This window comes from Bombus pyrosoma, linkage group LG1, assembly GCF_014825855.1.
Source record: "Bombus pyrosoma isolate SC7728 linkage group LG1, ASM1482585v1, whole genome shotgun sequence".
In the NCBI taxonomy this organism is placed as follows: domain Eukaryota; kingdom Metazoa; phylum Arthropoda; class Insecta; order Hymenoptera; family Apidae; genus Bombus; species Bombus pyrosoma.
In genome coordinates this window covers 6,863,011-6,880,364 of record NC_057770.1, presented here as the reverse complement: position 1 = coordinate 6,880,364, position 17,354 = coordinate 6,863,011, and the positions used below count along the sequence as shown (strand labels likewise).

Genomic DNA, 17,354 nt, shown 5'->3' with positions numbered 1-17,354 from the left:
TTTCTGCTGTTTACAGCGCAATAAAAAAAAAAGAAAAGGAAAAAAAGAACAGCTGAATGGGAAAAAGGGTGGAAGAAAGAAAAACGAAAAAATCAGTCGTGGACGATTTGCTAAAAGTTTTACGATGCCGCGTGGAACATTTAGCCGGTTTGCACGATTCTCGGCTTGCCGCTTCGCGAACATTCATCGTAGCCGCTAGAATTATTCATGAATGATACCGTAACTTTCGTTTTAAGATTAAATTTATGCCTCGCTGCCACGCTCCGCTGAGAAACTCGCGCGCAAAGTAATCGCTCATAGATTCAATATTAAATACCGACGCGGAAATAGCTGCATAATGTCTTTAAGGATAGTTTATACCTACGAATGGCTGTACTAACCGGAGGAAAATACGAGCTTACTGGCCAACGACAATAACTCTGTGCTCTTATAAAGCGTGCGCATGTGGTAGAAGAATGTGTTGCAAGATAGCGAACCGATAAGCTTACGCTTGTTTCTGTATATCCGTGATTTTCGTTTCACGGTTATTCCTACAGTGAACGCAATATAAAGTAGCTGCTGCTAATCTTCGAATCGCAATACTCCGACATCGCCTTTCAACTTCTTCCCTTCTAAAATTTCTACTTTTGTTTGTGGGGAATTTATATTTGCATATTTATGTTTATAAGTGCGGCAGAATTTAAAAAACCTAAATAAAATATACGATGTATATTCTGATGTGTTATTACTAATTGGGTATTTGGAGAGCTGTCGTCTTAAATGCAATTTTACCATCAAAGATACGTGGGATAAGCTCTTGGTGATTTGTTTGTCGGTATATTCCCTTTGCTAAAATTCGTTTATTGCCAAAAAGTTGATATATTAGATTTACGAAAATGATGATTTTAACGCTGCTAAACGCATACAAATTTTTGAATAAGACGAGGGCTCTGGTATAAATATATGTAGATCGTTATCGTCAATAGTTATTATAATCTTTCTATGTCTAAATAGTAGTATGTAATATAACAATAAATAATTGTATCAACTTGGCAAAATGATGCAATTTTGTGGACATGATTTAAAATTTAGCTTCGTATAAATTTAAAATTTCCATTCGTCAGGAAGCAAACAGAACCATCGGATCAACCTAATCGTAAAAGGCTCTCAGATTAGAAACTTTAATAGAAAATTCCTCCCATACTTCGTGGTATTTACGCAGATCTTTCAGTTATCTCAACAACTGTATTTTAACGTCGTGCCTGAAAGGTTAAAAAAGGGGAGCAAAAAAAAAAAAAAAAAAAGAAAAGAGCAAAAGGAAAAACGAAACGAAAAAAAGAATATTCCGAACGTACGAGCCATCCATAGCAGCAATCCCATAGAAAATCCCGGCTGTCTGGGTTACAGTGCAACTCGTAAAAGTCTCGATGCAACGCGTGGTACAACAAGCCCGTTTTTCGCGGCAATTTCGCGCTGGAATACTCGCGGCAATATTTTTATTGCTTTCCACGTTAACAGCGAACGATGGTAGCCAGCAACGGCCGAAGTATAGAATGCATGCATGACGCCATTGCCAATAATAAAAGGATCATTATTGACGATCGACTGTGAGAGAGCAGAGTCGCAATTTTCCACTGTACGAAGTACGGTTAATTTTTCCTCGTGTCCGGAAATTTGGCACCATTGACGCGACTGTATAACAAGTGATTTTTCGCTCTTGACGCGCCTACGCGATGTACAGGGCGCTGCGTGGAACGTGGTACGTGGCCCGATTTTTGCTGATGAATCCATTCGTCAGAATTAGCGGAGATTTGTCAGCTAATTTAGCTGCGGTGTTTGTATCGAATAAGAAGTGCAGTAATTAATTTTAAATTCGAAACTTGACCCTTTCTAAATGGATCTTTCATTTGACAATAAACGCGATAATATGATAGTAATATATGCTGCATCGAATAGAGGCTACGTTTGCATCGAATGTTTATTGGAAACAAGAAGAGAACAAAGACACCAAAACTTGGAAAGTAACAGGTTTTTCGATGAAAAATTTGTCGTAACCAAAGGGACAAAATATGAGAATCTGGAAAATTTGTTATATAGGAAACTGTAATATTTTCCAGTCAAGATAACAGCGTCTTATCAACAATGCTGTCATCGTTTGCGACTATTGTTTTTAGATTACTATCCAGTAGGGATACTCCAGAACGATCAAATATATATTTCGAGATTACCGTGTATTTCAACTTACTTCTACTTTAGATAAGCCGAATAAAACGAAAGCAAAATTCACTCTGTGAAATTTGAATAAGCGGAACGTGGTGCACGCGCGATCTTCATAATTCGATCGCGTAATAATATTTCCAATTAAAGTCACTTTAGCCGTGAAAATTCGTTTCGTTTAAGCCGATGCAACAACAGTGCAGGAACAGCGCAGGAACATCGTGAGAATTTCAACGCATACATATATGCGCGTATGCGCGTGAATTTTAATTATTTTGGTTTGGTGGACGCGAGGAAGTGTTTATTCTCGCGTCTCGAAACGAGCTAGCACCAGAGATAATTAAATATGGATTATCTGACGCACGTTCGAGCACTCGTTCGTCGCGCTAATTGGACCAGAAAGAAGACAGTTATCGTACGATGGACAAAACGATATTTCACGGTAACGAAGCCATGGAAATAACGTATCAGAAGCGAATTGTTAGCACGGTGATCTCTAATTTTATTGTTAGAACGGTGGCTTCGTTGAATATCAAACAGGTATTATTATAACTTGTGGAATATTAAATAGATATTAATCCCAAAATTAATCTTAGAATTTGCGTTAAGAATTTCCATTGCACTAGCGAGATTAGTAAAAGATAAAATATATCGTCGTACAATAAAAATAAGGAAATAGAAACTTCTCTTATTTCCTTTAAAATAGTCTCCAAGGGACAACTCTTTGGAGCAAAGGATTGTAAAATGAAAAAGGACTCTACGCGTAGAAAAATTTTATTTAATATTACGATCTTTTCCTGTGCGATTATTAAAAACTGCGTCGAAATAAAATCGACGTTCTCATGCTCTTTTATTTATTTATTTATTTTTTTTTTTATAAATAATAATACGCTGCAAGTAGATCGCGGAATTCTATGCATTTATACGAAGTTTGAAAGTGCTAAATTGCACAGAATGCACATAACGCGAAGAAATATATTACGATATTCAAAGTATAGTACTTTTTGCAATACTCAGCGGGTAAAACAATTTTTCACCGAGCATCTACGTTGTTGATTGTCCTCTCAAAAATACGAATTCGCATCTCGTCACTTACTATCGCGTTCTACCATACGAAAATTCTCACTCCAGAACTGTCGTATCTCTCTCCATCGATTCGGATACTGAATATTCCGCTGTGTAAGGTCTTATTTTTCTGCTATCCTGGGTTCCGCACCGGCTGTTTCCGCGTTTCCTCGTTAAGTCGTAAGACGCAACAAGTGCTGGACGGATTATGTCTTGAGGCAAACAAACGAGATCACCGTGCCAGGATAATTCTTCGTCCGAGTTAATTAATTAACTCGGCAATTGGTTCGTGCAAGCGGTGCGTTGCGCGGTCTCGCCATCCCATGGGGTTTGCCTTCTCGTATCGGATCGAGTGCGTTGAACGCTCACGAGATTGTTCGTCGGATTAATTGCGATTTTATTTCACCGCGAGATCCTTTTTTCCGATTCGTCGAATGGCGCGGGTTTAAACTGGTTTTTAGCGAGGTCGCGGATATATAAATCATTTTTAAACATGTTTGCGTTAAATTCGTTTACGACTGTGTTTTTTTTTTTTTATTTAATCTTCTGTGTCTTGTTGGCGAGGGTGAAAAATTTACATGGAAACTCACTACGGGGGAAGAACATTGCACGTCGTATTTTCTGCTTCTTCCAGGAGAGCGATTTTAAAATTCATTTCACACAAACGCTGTTTTGCTTAAATTTACCTTGGAACGTACTGTTATTTCTGCCGTTTCCTTGTGGCGAGTAAACTCATCTCGAAGTTAAATCGCCTGTTTCTTGGAAATCAAACGTCAAGTGTATTACAGAAAGACTTTCGTATAACGCGAGTTCCTATAACGCGCCAAAGCTATTGCAGCTGCTGTTTTCATATAACGCGATTCTTCGTACAACGCGTGAAACACACGAAATAAAGCAAGATAACAGATTAATTGGAATGATTGAGTCTGTAAACTGATCGAAACTGCGAAACTGATCCAAAAATTGAAAATGAATATTTACTTCCGCCAAAAAGGAAGACGTTGGAACGTGATTTTGGACGATTCGAACAGTGACTAATAATCAAGATTGTAAAAGTATTTTTCTGTTTAAAAAATCTCAAAAAACACAATACATAAATTTGTATAATTATATTTTTATTAAATTCCAACAAAATAAAAGATTTTCTACATACATTAGTAATATCCCTTTTCTAATCAATTTCGTATAAATGCCGTTTATTTTTAAAACAATGTCCTACTTGATAAAACATATAAAATAAAAGTTGGCATAGCAGCAAACAACTTAAACGTGTTACCTTAAATCATGCGCGTTATAGTAGACAAATTCCTATAAAACACGATTTCCTATAACGCGAATTCATATAGCGCGTAACGTATTAACCGCGTTACACTGCAGTCTACTGTATACACGTAGACAATGAAATTAAGAAATTTAGAGGAAGCGGAGTGAATCGGTTTGGTTTCGCGAAATTACGTACGTTCATTTACTTTGATATTCTACGAATATGAGATACAAAGGCTGATAAAGGAAAAGCGCATCATTGGATAATAAAGGTGTGCGTCATTTTTACAGCCACTGTATTCAAATACTTCCGTCCGCATTTCAACGAAGGAAAACAATTGTTCTCTTGACTCATGGCAACCTGATGATCGTCGACAGTTTACACGAATCGCTCAAATGCGACAGCTTCGAGCCGGTTTGTCACGTTGGTCGTCGCGACACGTCCAATAGCGTTCTAACAAGCGTGAAACGAGAACGTTGTTCTTCTTTGAACGTATTTCTGTGTATGCAAGTGTGCGAAGACCGTCGCATTCAACGGCTGGCGTTTCTTTTGTTTTCCAGGCAGACCTGTCCTGCCAGAACACGAAGCAGTCCGTGGGCGCGATTTATACGCGCACGAACTTCGTGACACTGAAATACGTCACCGACTCGTGGGGCACCATCTCGAACGGCTTCCGTCTCGTTATCACCGCCGTCAAGGATCCAAGTGAGTACATTTCTCCATGTGATAATTCCTTCGTTCTTTTGTGTCTCTGGCGCCTGTCTTGCCTCCGCGTTATCTGATACGCGCGCAAAAGTTTTCTTCGCTCGCAGTTTTCGTCGTTTCACGCGTTATCGTGGAAATGGTAGACGCGCGACGACGCGTTAGTTACGTTTTAAACGTCACGGAATTGTTTTATTTAACGGAGCCAAGTAATGAAAATCACGTCGCTGCTTGGCATTGATTGAGTGCCACGATTCAACAAATTTCAAATTTGCTTTTATTAATTTAGACGTTATTTTTCTATTTTTATTTTATCGTAAAACGGTATATTTGTAATTTCAGTTGTTGGGCTTTAAATCAGTTTTGCGCGAGAAGGCAGAGTTGTTACTTTTTCCCCTGTCAACCAAAGTTTTATAACAACACCGGCTTATCTTCGGTTGTTTCACGACGCTACCAGCTTCGTGAAGTTCGCAGCGCTTTCGCAAGTAGTGTATCTCGTACTAGGTCAGCCGTACAATGTCGTCGAAATGACTGGCGAAGTTTTCTTTGTAAAATTCGGGAAGCCTCTTGCCTAAAATTTAGATTTTTCAAGTTGCGCCATCATCGTTGGGAAACAACGACGCGTAAAAATTGCACGACCGAAACATTATCAAGGAAAAGTAAATGGAGCAAGTTATCGTTTGTCCAAAGTACAAGAAATGTATTAGGATGATAAATTAAAGGTATAACGAGAAGTTCTATAAGGGAGAGTAGTTTATTAAAATAGCATGAGATACTTCTATCTTTTGAATTTCGTAAAACCGTAGGTTCTACATCGAGGAAGAAATAAACACGAAAAAGATATGAACTAAATTCTTGAAATTCTTGTTCACGATTGCAGCGTGAATTTAATGGAATTTAGCGATGTAAATGGACCAGGAAGAATCAGAAATAAAATATTGCGTTAATGGACGTTTCCTTCCGTCATTTATAAATAATGGTTTACGTCATTTCACGCTTGAAGTTATAAAATTATCTGTTGAATAAAAATATCAGTTTAAAGCCATGGTGTCCGTTTTGACTATTTAATTTCACCGGTTTATTCCACGCTAAATTCGTATTAAAATCCTATAGGAAGAGAGATGAAATGAGAAATTATGGAACAAACCCTTCATGACGAGTTCTGCTCATTAAAAATTCCTGGGCTCCTTATTAAAGTCTATTTATCTGTAGTTACAAGTATTACGTCTGAATTTTTGTCATTTACAGCGAACAAAAGAAATTACGCAGAGAAGAAATAATAATGTCTTGCGAATTCAAGCCGAACCGAGGGAAAGATGTCTGATTAAAGAACGAAATGAACCACGAAGCTTTCGTTTCGAATGACTTTCTGAAAGGAAATTAAACGACCGTTTCTCTCTTTCTTCACTCCGTGACAGCTTTTTTTCGAGTGTGTTCTACTTCAGTTGGTTCGACTTAATGAAGTGCTTAATGCACCGTGATTAAGCGAAAGAGCGAAGTACGAATGAAGAAAGGAGAAACACGTTATAAAATACTCTCCATTCCTTCGATAATAACGGGATATTGTCGACTTCGTTTGCCGTGTCGTTTGCTAAAGAGATGTTCTTGAAAATCGTAATCTATATAATGGCTTTTATTAGTAGCGATATGGCGATAATTTTCACGTTTGATTATTAAACTGAATGGGAAATGTAAGAAATGTGGGAAATAGTAAGCAAGATATAAAATGCTCTGCACTTTTTCTCAAAGTTGAAGAATACCTCACGTTACAGTCTCCGACACGTTTCTTTAAATTTAATATCGTTACACTACTTGTACACTATTTATACGCAATATCTACTCTTGGTCGTAAAATTCAATTAAGAAAACAGTATTTCGTGTATGAGTTGCATTGTGTGTTGCATTATTATTATTATTATTATTGTTATCAATCTGGTTCCGTTTTATGATAATGCACTGGCTCGTCATGGGGCGGCTGTAACTGCTTTTCTCGAAAACAAACGAATTAAAGTGTTGCACCAGCCACTCTGTTCGCCAGATTTAGCACCGTGCAATTACTCCTCGTCTCCGCGGCTTCAAGTAACAAAGAAGGGCAAACGTTATGACAGCATTTAAGACATCAAGAAGACCGTGACGAGTATCCTGGAAGTAAATCCACAAAAAGACACGCAAGAATTATTTGACGCGTTAGTTGACAGTGCAGTTGGTTGTGTGGAGGATTGGTCGAAGGTAGGTAATGTAAAATAACGAGAGCGAGAGATTGTTGTCGCAACCCGTCAGATATATTTCGAATAAGTTATATAAATAAGTAAAGTACAAATTGTCGTAAGACGCTCGTTTACTGTATTCGCAACGATAGTGTATGTTCGCTCGCGGAAAACCCGACTCGTAGATGTTCGCTAATATGTGTAACTTGGTATATACTGTTTCGCCCGCGATCGCGTCTGTTTATTTATACTGGTAGGGGGGGAGTCGGAAAATTTAAATTTGTCTAGGATCGACGGTTGCCCATAACGGTGACTTTGTTTTGTCTATCGGTATGTTTCAAGCGTCAAGGCCGTGTCTGTGTTCCGAGGCACAACAACAACGTTCTCGATCCGCCTCGTCCTATGACTCATGTGCCGCTACATCACCCCCCCCCCCCTACCAGTAATAACGTTTTTATTAAATTATATTTTTAAAATTATTTACACGGTTTTCCTTCGGTTGTCGTTATTTTAAAAGTTACCAATACATCCTGTGTCCGACGATTTACGATTCTTACCCAAAACCTGCCTGCAACCAATCGGAAAAACGGACTCTACTTCCCGACCGTGTAACGTACCTATTCCTGGTGTTCTCTTCCGATGTTCGATCGTTGCTTGCACTGTTATGGTCGCGAGCGTTCGTTTGTCCTACCGGAATCAGTACGTCACGAGATTCGGCGGTTTTTTTTTCTAGGTCGCCCGGAACTACAAACGCAGGTTTTAAACGGTCTATGGAAACCGTTACGTCGCAATTATTTATTTTAATGACGTAATTTTCTTTCGTTTCTTGTTACGACTTTAAACGGCCTGTCGTACTGCGGCTGTAAAGGGCTCCCTATCGCGTCATGGCGCAAGAAAACATAGGCGATGTTCCCAGTTCTTTAAAGACGAAAATTTTCTTTTCACTATGACGCGTAACCGGGTATAGCCTGACCTTCTCCATCTGTCCACGGTTCGCGTATTCCGTATTGGCTCGCTGCTTGGTTGCTAAGAAAACCGGACGACGATAGCGCATTGGTTAGCGACATAGGTTGCGACATAGGTTACGAACGTTCGGGACCCGGGTTTCGAATCCCGTCGCCCGTAGTCTTCGATATTTATCTTCCACGATACTTAAATATTCTGGTCTCCTATTTCTTATACTATAATTCCACAATGGTAACAGTTAGTAAAATCATTTATTCCAGTGTAGTAAAAGCTTTGATCTGCTTATCCCTCACTTGCCTGCGTTATACGCGTAACCATAATGCGAATGATTTTAATTTGTATTCATAACTAGCACATTCTAAATTTTTTGGTTTTTTAACATTTTTTGCGAACACCGAGTCGCGTAGGCGGTTCTCCCAAATTGGGGGACATGACAATTGAGGTACTCACGGGACACGGCGTGTTCGGGAAATGAAAATCGGACGTGCAAAAAAAAAAAATAGATGGTTGCTAAGAAAAATTCCACAGTATTACATTATAATAATGTATAAGTGTGTTCGAATCGCTGCTAACGTTTTGAACGCTCCAATGGGTGAAAGTACGTGCCTGGTGACTATATTGCGTTGGTACTGCTGCGTCCACGTTCGACGATCTTCGTTTACGGATGGCTGGACTTGTTTCCCTGCTTCCACTTGCACGAGGATCGACATTTTCGCGCGCGTTGGCGATACACCTCGCGCTAGTAGCACAGACCATCTTGCCCTGGCGGATCTCGGGATCTTGAACGGCGCCGGTACCTCCCACGTGAGCGTAAGCGTGTTCGTCAACGGCTATCGATGCTCAGCGCGTCTATCCTTGCGTCTAACTGTTTCACGTTCTCGCGAAGTGTGCTGATGGTGGCAGTAGTTGTGGGATCGGTTGATTCGACGTTTTGGACACATGGATCGCTAACGGCTGTTATGTCGGATGCGCGCTGGCTATTCCGAGTACAAACTTCCTCCACCTTATCCGCGATCTGGGTTAGTTTTTCAACGTTAGTGTCGTCGAACATCGCCAGGACTTCCTGTATGTGATCGGGTAGTCGATTCTTCCAGAAATTGAGGATAAATTGCTCTGACGCGAAGGGACTGGCGAGATTTTTTAAGTCGTTGTAAAATTGGGACGGCTTCCTGTCGCCCATCACTTCGTTTTCTACCAACCTTGTTATCCTTTCGCTGTTTAACTCGGCCACGATTCGAATTAGCTCGTCCTTCAGTCTGTCGTATTGTCCGATGGCCGGCAGATTCAACATTATGTCCTCAATTCGCTCTAGGTACTCTGCTTCTAGACACCTTAGAAGGGCGGTGGCTTTTTCTTCATCGTTCGTGATGCCCTCCGCCGCGAGCTGTCTCTCTAGTAAGAAAAACCATAACGCGATCTTCTGAGGCATCAGTGGAGGCACGTGGTCCAAACCGAGGCTGGTCGAAACCGTTTCATTATTACTCGACATCCTTAGCGCGTTCGGAATCACAGTAATCGAAATCTTGCTAACTCGATCACGTCAGGGTCACCAACGTGGAGGATTGGTTGAAGATAGATAATGTAGATGTTTACTGTATTCGCAACGATAGCGTATGTTCGCACGCGGAAAACCCGACTCGTAGATGTTCGCTAAAATGTATATACTGTCTCGCCCGCGTCGCGTCCGTTTATTTATACTGGTTGGGGGGGAGTCGGAAAATTTGAATTTGTCTAAGATCGACGGTTGCCCATAACGGTGACTTTGTTTTGTCTTTCGATATGTTTCAAGCATCAAGGCCGTGTCCGTGTTTCGAGGCACAACAACAACGTTCTCGATCCGCCTCGTCCTATGACTCATGTGTCGCTACAGTTATATCGCCCCAGGAACGTTTTGAACAAAATAAAATATTTTCCTCAAAACGATACCTCTGCTATTTTTAGAAAGTTCGACTATCCTCAGGACAGACGCGTGTACACCGTTAGAGTCTTCCAGCGATAAAACAAATCTTTGTTCTACCTGTTTTTCCTTATACATTTTGCATAGACGTATCGCTGGAACGAAAGAGCCAATTACACAAGCAGAGACAAACTTCGATGAATAAATAAAGCGGCGCACAATTATAATTCAACGGGATGAGAATAAATGAAACAGTAAATTAACGACGCTTCCTATTAACGGTCCTCAAATTACCGGCCACTCGTTATTTCGTGCCGTGGTCTCAATGCTGCTCTCGGTAATTTTAAATTAACAGCAACGCCATGGCGAAAGATAATACCGTCATCCGGCTGTGTAAAATTCCCCCTTTTCCCTCTCTGGCCACCGTGGAAACGTTAAGATCTCCTGAAAATGCCGCGGAAATTCTGATGCTCTGTAGCACCGCGATAAATTAAGGTCGCAAGGCTGGCAATCCGCGAATTTTCCTCTATATACGCGCTTGAAAAGTGCCAGCCGAAATGATAGAGAAAAGAAAACTGCTTTCTACGCTGCGTCTAGCCAACGTGTGTTCTCTTCTACGGATTAGCTGCTGTGCGTGCTTCCTCTACTAATCTTCGTGTTCTTGCTCATTTTCGCCGACTGTCGACTTTATAAAGTAATATCAAGTCACACTCGTGACATGGATTAAAGATCAAGTGCTTGAAACGAGTGTAGCTTGTACTTGCATTCGAAATTAAGGTTAACATCGAACTTTCATTCCAAACTGTAGCCATTCCACACTACCGCTTTATTTTCTTAACTATACCAGGAATTAACCGTATCCCGTAGACAGATTATTGCAGATATTCAAATAGAAATATTTGAAATCGTTGAACACGTGGATGAATCGTGTATGTAATTTTATTATACTTACCGTTGTCAGATCTCTAAATAAATAATATAAACGTGCAATTTATTGATTTTATGATATTGCTTTCGTATTGGTTAATATTGTTTTCAATTTATAATTCGTTATTAATCTGTACACATTGTATACTGTAATTACAAATGAAGCAAGTGCCTGGATATTTGCGAGGAATGGCATTAAGGCTATCAATTTTGTAATGAGTATACAAGCGTATCACAAATTCCATTCATTTTCATTTTTTTTTTTTCCTTCTTTTCGTTCCTTTTGTTTAGCGAAAATAAAATCCTGAAACGTTCTCTCGATTCGATAATTTTAATAGCAATTATATAATTCAACATAGCATTATGTTATATGCAGTTGACAAGCAGCTGTAACATGGATTAGTATAACTTATGCAATAAATTGCGTATTTAGTGAAATTAATGGGAACACGCGACATTTAGATGACAGAATATTCAGCGCAAATACTGCACATTATATCGAATAATATTCTGAAAACAGATAATTATTATTTACATATCGCGAGAAATTTCGACGTGCGCTAGCTATACGTTAAACTATTAATAAATAGGTATAATTGAATAGCGTAGATAAATGACATTGCATATATTATACAGCTAAGAGAAACGAAGTTATTAGTCAGAATATTCGAGTTATGGTATTTTAGAAACTTGCCAGCTTTTTTTTTTCTTTTTTAATTATTAGACGTGTAAAATAAGATTTCTTAAACGTTAAACAAATTCTCGAAATCTGCGTAAAATTAAACGAAACTTCGTCAAGACCATCTGCGTCGTGGAACGAAATTTCTGAAAATATGGTACGAAGGTGGGATACTATTTATTATGCGTAACGCCGCGAAAAATACTGAATTTATACAAGGTATAGCAATATATTACGAATTCAGGATACGCGCTTTAACACATACTCTTTAAAATTCACATGTTGCTTGAATAATTCATTATATGACACAGTGAAAACTCAACGATCGTTATTTAGTTGAAATCGTTTATTGATATAGACCGTGTCAAAGAATAAACGTTTCAGCGAGCGAAACAAATGTTTTAACAGGTGAAGCCAGCAGAGGTGGAATGTAAATACCTCATTAACAACAAGAATTATTCCGAAGTTTACAATACGAAGCGAACATCTATCGTTTGCCAAATCTTGAATATTTCGATTTGACGCGTTATTATTTTTACAATCGGAAGAAGCATCGAAAACTTGCATTTTCAGTATTCTCGCATTTCCTGCCCAATAGCAATTGACGTACGATAATTTTATACTCCTGGCTGTGAACTAAATGTGGACAACTGAATTAATGAATACTTTAGAACGTGTAGACAACTGAACGAACAAATACCTTGATTGTTATACTACTAATTAAGGCTCACGGTGTACATAAATAGATAATGTTTCGTTGAAAAGACAATAACAGGTCCGTGTGAAGTATTTAAAAGCCTCGTATAGCTATCAAAACGATATTCACGGATGTAGACAAGCGGCAGGCCCATTGTCCGATTCGCGTTTGGCATAACGCGATGCTCTGTACGATGTGCAATTCGAGAAATTCCAAACTGTCCGGAATCACGAAAGCTTCCTGCTCAGACATGACGGGCTGTGTTGCAGCGCGAGCAAGGAATTGTTGCTGATAATATTAGCGCGATTCAACGCGTCGCGTTTTGCGGTTTGTACCGTGTCGGAATTACACGATATTCACGTGATTAATGTTGTTACTATTATTGCATCTCGTTATAAGTTCTTCCATTATTCTCTTAAACGGAAATATACAACTCTTTCTGTACAGGTAGGCGATCTTATCGTATAAAAAACAAAGAGAAAAGTAACATAGCAGTTTTGTGTTTATACATTTTTCTTTTCTTCCATCCTTCGACTGACTTTTCGGTGATATGAAATAGCATAGCGTTAGAAAAATAATAATTCAAATCCACTCGGAGCCACATGTGCGACTTTAAAGTTACTCCATCAAAGGCAAGAAAATTTTCTACGTCGTTACATCCTCTTATTTTCCTTGCTACTTTTAAGAGAAATAGGATCACATACGATCGTTAGTCAGACAAGACACACACACACATATACGCACATAAAAAAAGCACGTGAATCATTAAGAGGCACGATGCATTTTCGGTTCAGCGCTGTTTTAATTGAAAAATCAATCCAGAGCTCAACCGGACCCCGTTAAGCCGGCCGGCATCGATTACCTATTTTTCACGTAAAGCTTTTCATACGATGCCTATAAAACACTGCATTAACGGAGTAATTTGTCGGACGCCAGGCGAAAGCCGGGGGTTTTTAGTCTTTCATGATCGAAAGGTTCCGAGCGCGTATCCCCTTCGAAATTCGGTTCGAAACGTTGAAGTCGCTCACGGAATTCCGCGGGTGTCGTGAAATTATTAACAAGCTTCGTCGTTGAAATTACGGCGTGTCGTTAATTTTATTCCATTTTGCATGCAAATGGGCCATAGCGAGAGGAATATCGGTGAACTTCGTTCACTATTCGTCCACGAGTTTCGCTCGTCTCGAAGCTCGGTTGGCTGAAGCTTTAGAAAGCGTGACACGCTGCATTATTTCCCGGTTTATCACTTGCTCTTGTTGTTGCTCCCTTCGACTCGATCCGCGTATCCATCTTTTTCCATATGTATATTCATTTTTAGAATGTCATTTTTAATGTCGAGAATGGAAACACGCGCGCAACCGTAGATAGTTTATATCGGAATCAAAGATGAAAGCAGTGGACGAGAGTTGGCCGGACATTAGCAAAATTGATACGAGGAGATATTTGATGAAAAGATACAAAGACGACCAGCTAGAGTTGAAATGAAAATGCTGCGAGGAAAAAATAGTTTCGCACGTGTGTGTAGAGCGTAGGCGATGAATAATATTGTAAGATAATATTTTACGATGTTTACGGTTGATCGTATATCGTTAAATATTTGTTAATTTAAAAATTTGACACTTTCGAGGATTGTTGTAAAATACGAATAAAAATATTAAAAAAATAAAAATTTAAATATATACAGGGTGATTGGTAACTGGTGGTACAAGCTGAAAGGGGATGATTCTACGCGAAAAAAGAAGTCGAAAATATAGAATAAAAATTTTTCGTTTGAGGCTCTGTTTTCGAGAAAATCGACTTTGAATTTTCGCTCGGTACGCGTGCACTTGCGTAACCTATGCGTAACGTATGTTCCCTTGCGAACTATTTGTATTTTTCATCGAGCGAAGGGTTTTGTTTTTGTTCTGTACATTCGATATTATTTTAGAACGAAGTCGTCCGTTTACTATACTAAATAAATAAATTGCTATACATGAAACTAGCTTCTGTTCGCGATTTTACTCGTGATACCAATATACGGAACAATTTTTTAGATGAATTTTTATGAATGAGATACCTAGATACTTTTTATACCAACAACTGGGTTATTCTCCGTTGTAAAAATAGAAAGAGAAAAATCATAAAGAGATTCGATTTCAGAAGAAACACGGTGTAAACAGTAATCATCGTTATTTCATCTGTATGAAACACGGGAGCGTATGATGCCAGCTCAGATACCAGGCTATTTCTGAGGTTCTACAAAATGGAACGAGATGAAACGTAGCCTATTTTCTTGTCTAACTCCAAACTCCGTTCCATAGATTTCACGTGATGCGAGTACAAACAGACAAACAAACGGTGGGACAAAAATTCCAAAACTTAGTTTTCTCCACTCTATAGCTCATAAGATGTTACTCGATAACAATCTTATCTGTCTTTTTATATTCAACGTACAGACACAAATCTTCTACCGCTTTATCACATACATTTCCCATCGTATACATCCAACAAATTCTATCTGCAAACAAATCAATCTCGATAACGAACAACCACCTGCGTTTTAAAAGAAACATTTCTCAAACACCTCATTACGGTCTCCCCCGGGTGCCATAACTCATCTAAAACGACGCGCTCTCACGATCGAATTTAAAGTTACCAGGTACAAACCTTCTTAACTATGTCCGCAACGAACTTTTCCTCGTGCCATCGGAACGCGTTAAACGGATCATGAAGCCATCGACGCTGTACTTTCGAAATTGTTAAGATGGATCGCAGCCAGTTTAGACGGTCTCGTCCTATTATTCAAAAGCGGGCCCGGCGCCGAGCGCCATGCATTTTCGTAACAGATGATCGCGCGGATAAGCGTCGAAACGGCGCCATTAAAACGCCACCATCAATCAGAAAACTAGCGTGTCGAGAAGGTGGCCGCGCCGCTGCCAACGACTTGGCTCGATAAGATGCGGCGACATGTTCGATAAGTTGCCTCTATCCGCGCCGAAGACAAACGACGAATCTTAATCCTCGCGCCCTGCCGCGACTTCAATCGACGAGGACGATTCAACGCGTGCCGACGCGTTTCACTTCCGCTCCTCTGTTTCTCTCGCGCTTCCTCTCTCTGTCCTCGATCGGTTCTTTCCACTTCTCCTCCTTTCTTCACGGCGGATTCAATTCTTGGACACACTTTCAATCTTCTCCGCTTCTATCGGGAAGTCGCGTATCGATTTCGTCGCCTTGCTTTCAATATTACCCGCTCGTGACATTCTTGCATTCGCTTTTACCTGTTCTTCACGCGTGCACAGTTACCGGGTCAAAATAGAATTATTTGTCGAACTTTTGCTGCATGAATCTTCGCGTATTTCTATATGGAACAGCGCTTGTTAAACCTTTTTCATTCGCGACTCGAGTTACGTACACAAAAAGGTACATAAAATGGATGTACATCGAAAGATTGATCGATAATAGACGAAAGAAGCTAAATTTTAAACGATTCTTTGCTGTAATTATGATTTGATTACTCGTTATCACTTGTTGGGACAAACCTAAGATATATCGATCAGAGAAATATGCTTCTTTATCTTTGCGTAAAGGATTAAATCGTAAATGATGAAGACGTTGTTTTGTAATATTTAGATACGTAGTATAAAATGTTATAAGCGTGTTTATGGTCATTTTAGAAATTGCTGCAAATTCTGTCCCAATTGCTAGAAAAAAGCCCGTTGAAACGATCTTTTAAGAAGCTGGTGTTTTACACCGATGTTGATGAGTAACTCGGTGAATTTTCTATGATCCTTTAATGACAGATGATTGACATTTTTTGTTTCATTGGTGTGTGACAGTTGCGAAGATTTTCACGACCCTGTAGTTTTGAAAACACTGATAGAATGTAGGAGGTGCATGTTCGGAAAATTAACGCTCAGTAACGCTGCATCCTTTCGGTCATTTTCAACTGAAGAAATTTCTCAAATTAGAAATATGAAAGAATGTTGATGGGAAGAACGAAGAGACATGAAAAATCGTTTGATTCAATGGCAGAAATCTAATCAAATATTTGATTTTTCTTGAAATTGTCCTTTATAGAGATTTTAATACTAATAAGAATCTTAGTCGATTTTAGTTAAAATGAGCTCGAAACTGAAATGTCTTTGAGATGGCTGTAGTTTTGACAAAAACTTGTTAAGATAGGAGTTAAATTATTTAGTAGAGTACTTAAAACATGTCAAAGTCAATGTTATTTTTTGCCCGAAAATATCACGAAGTAGAATGGATCCAGAAACAACAATACTATAGCCAGGCTTTACAAATATTGAGTGTACGGAAAGACAAAGATCAATAGTCACAAACCAATTAATCTCTCGACCTCCTCTGACTGATTCTTTTATTTCGCTGTCAATCAATCTCTGTGGTGTTATTCCGTGGTTATTGAATCAATCTTTTCTTTTGTCGAACAAATACGAATAAATATATAATAAATATACGAATCTCCTTTATTTGGAAAAATAGACGTAAGAAAGTAGTATTCGAATAATCAAGTTTATCAATAAAAATTATATTCGTGTTATTGATCTCGTTCATCGTACTGTTTGTGTAAAATGATACGATGCGAGCAAATAAATTAGGAAAATTATTCCATCGCTTATACAGTGTCAAATAAAAAATTCAAATTCTGGCCTTTTTATATATTTAACATTATGATATGCTAATGAATATGCTACCATAGTGACTGATATTATTAGCAGGGAATTTTATAAGTCACAAGTTGTTGCAAGTTACTAATTATT

General features: G+C 38.9%; 1 protein-coding gene across 3 annotated transcripts in view; it reads left to right on the top strand.

Moving 5' to 3' along the window:
- Positions 1-17,354, top strand: part of LOC122566928 — a 301,987-nt gene that overhangs the window by 189,281 nt on the left and 95,352 nt on the right. For all 3 annotated transcript variants that reach the window (XM_043724901.1, XM_043724910.1, XM_043724890.1), the window contains one exon: positions 5,086-5,230. In XM_043724901.1, the coding sequence (XP_043580836.1) occupies positions 5,086-5,230 (145 nt within the window). The remainder of the gene's footprint in view (positions 1-5,085; positions 5,231-17,354) is intronic.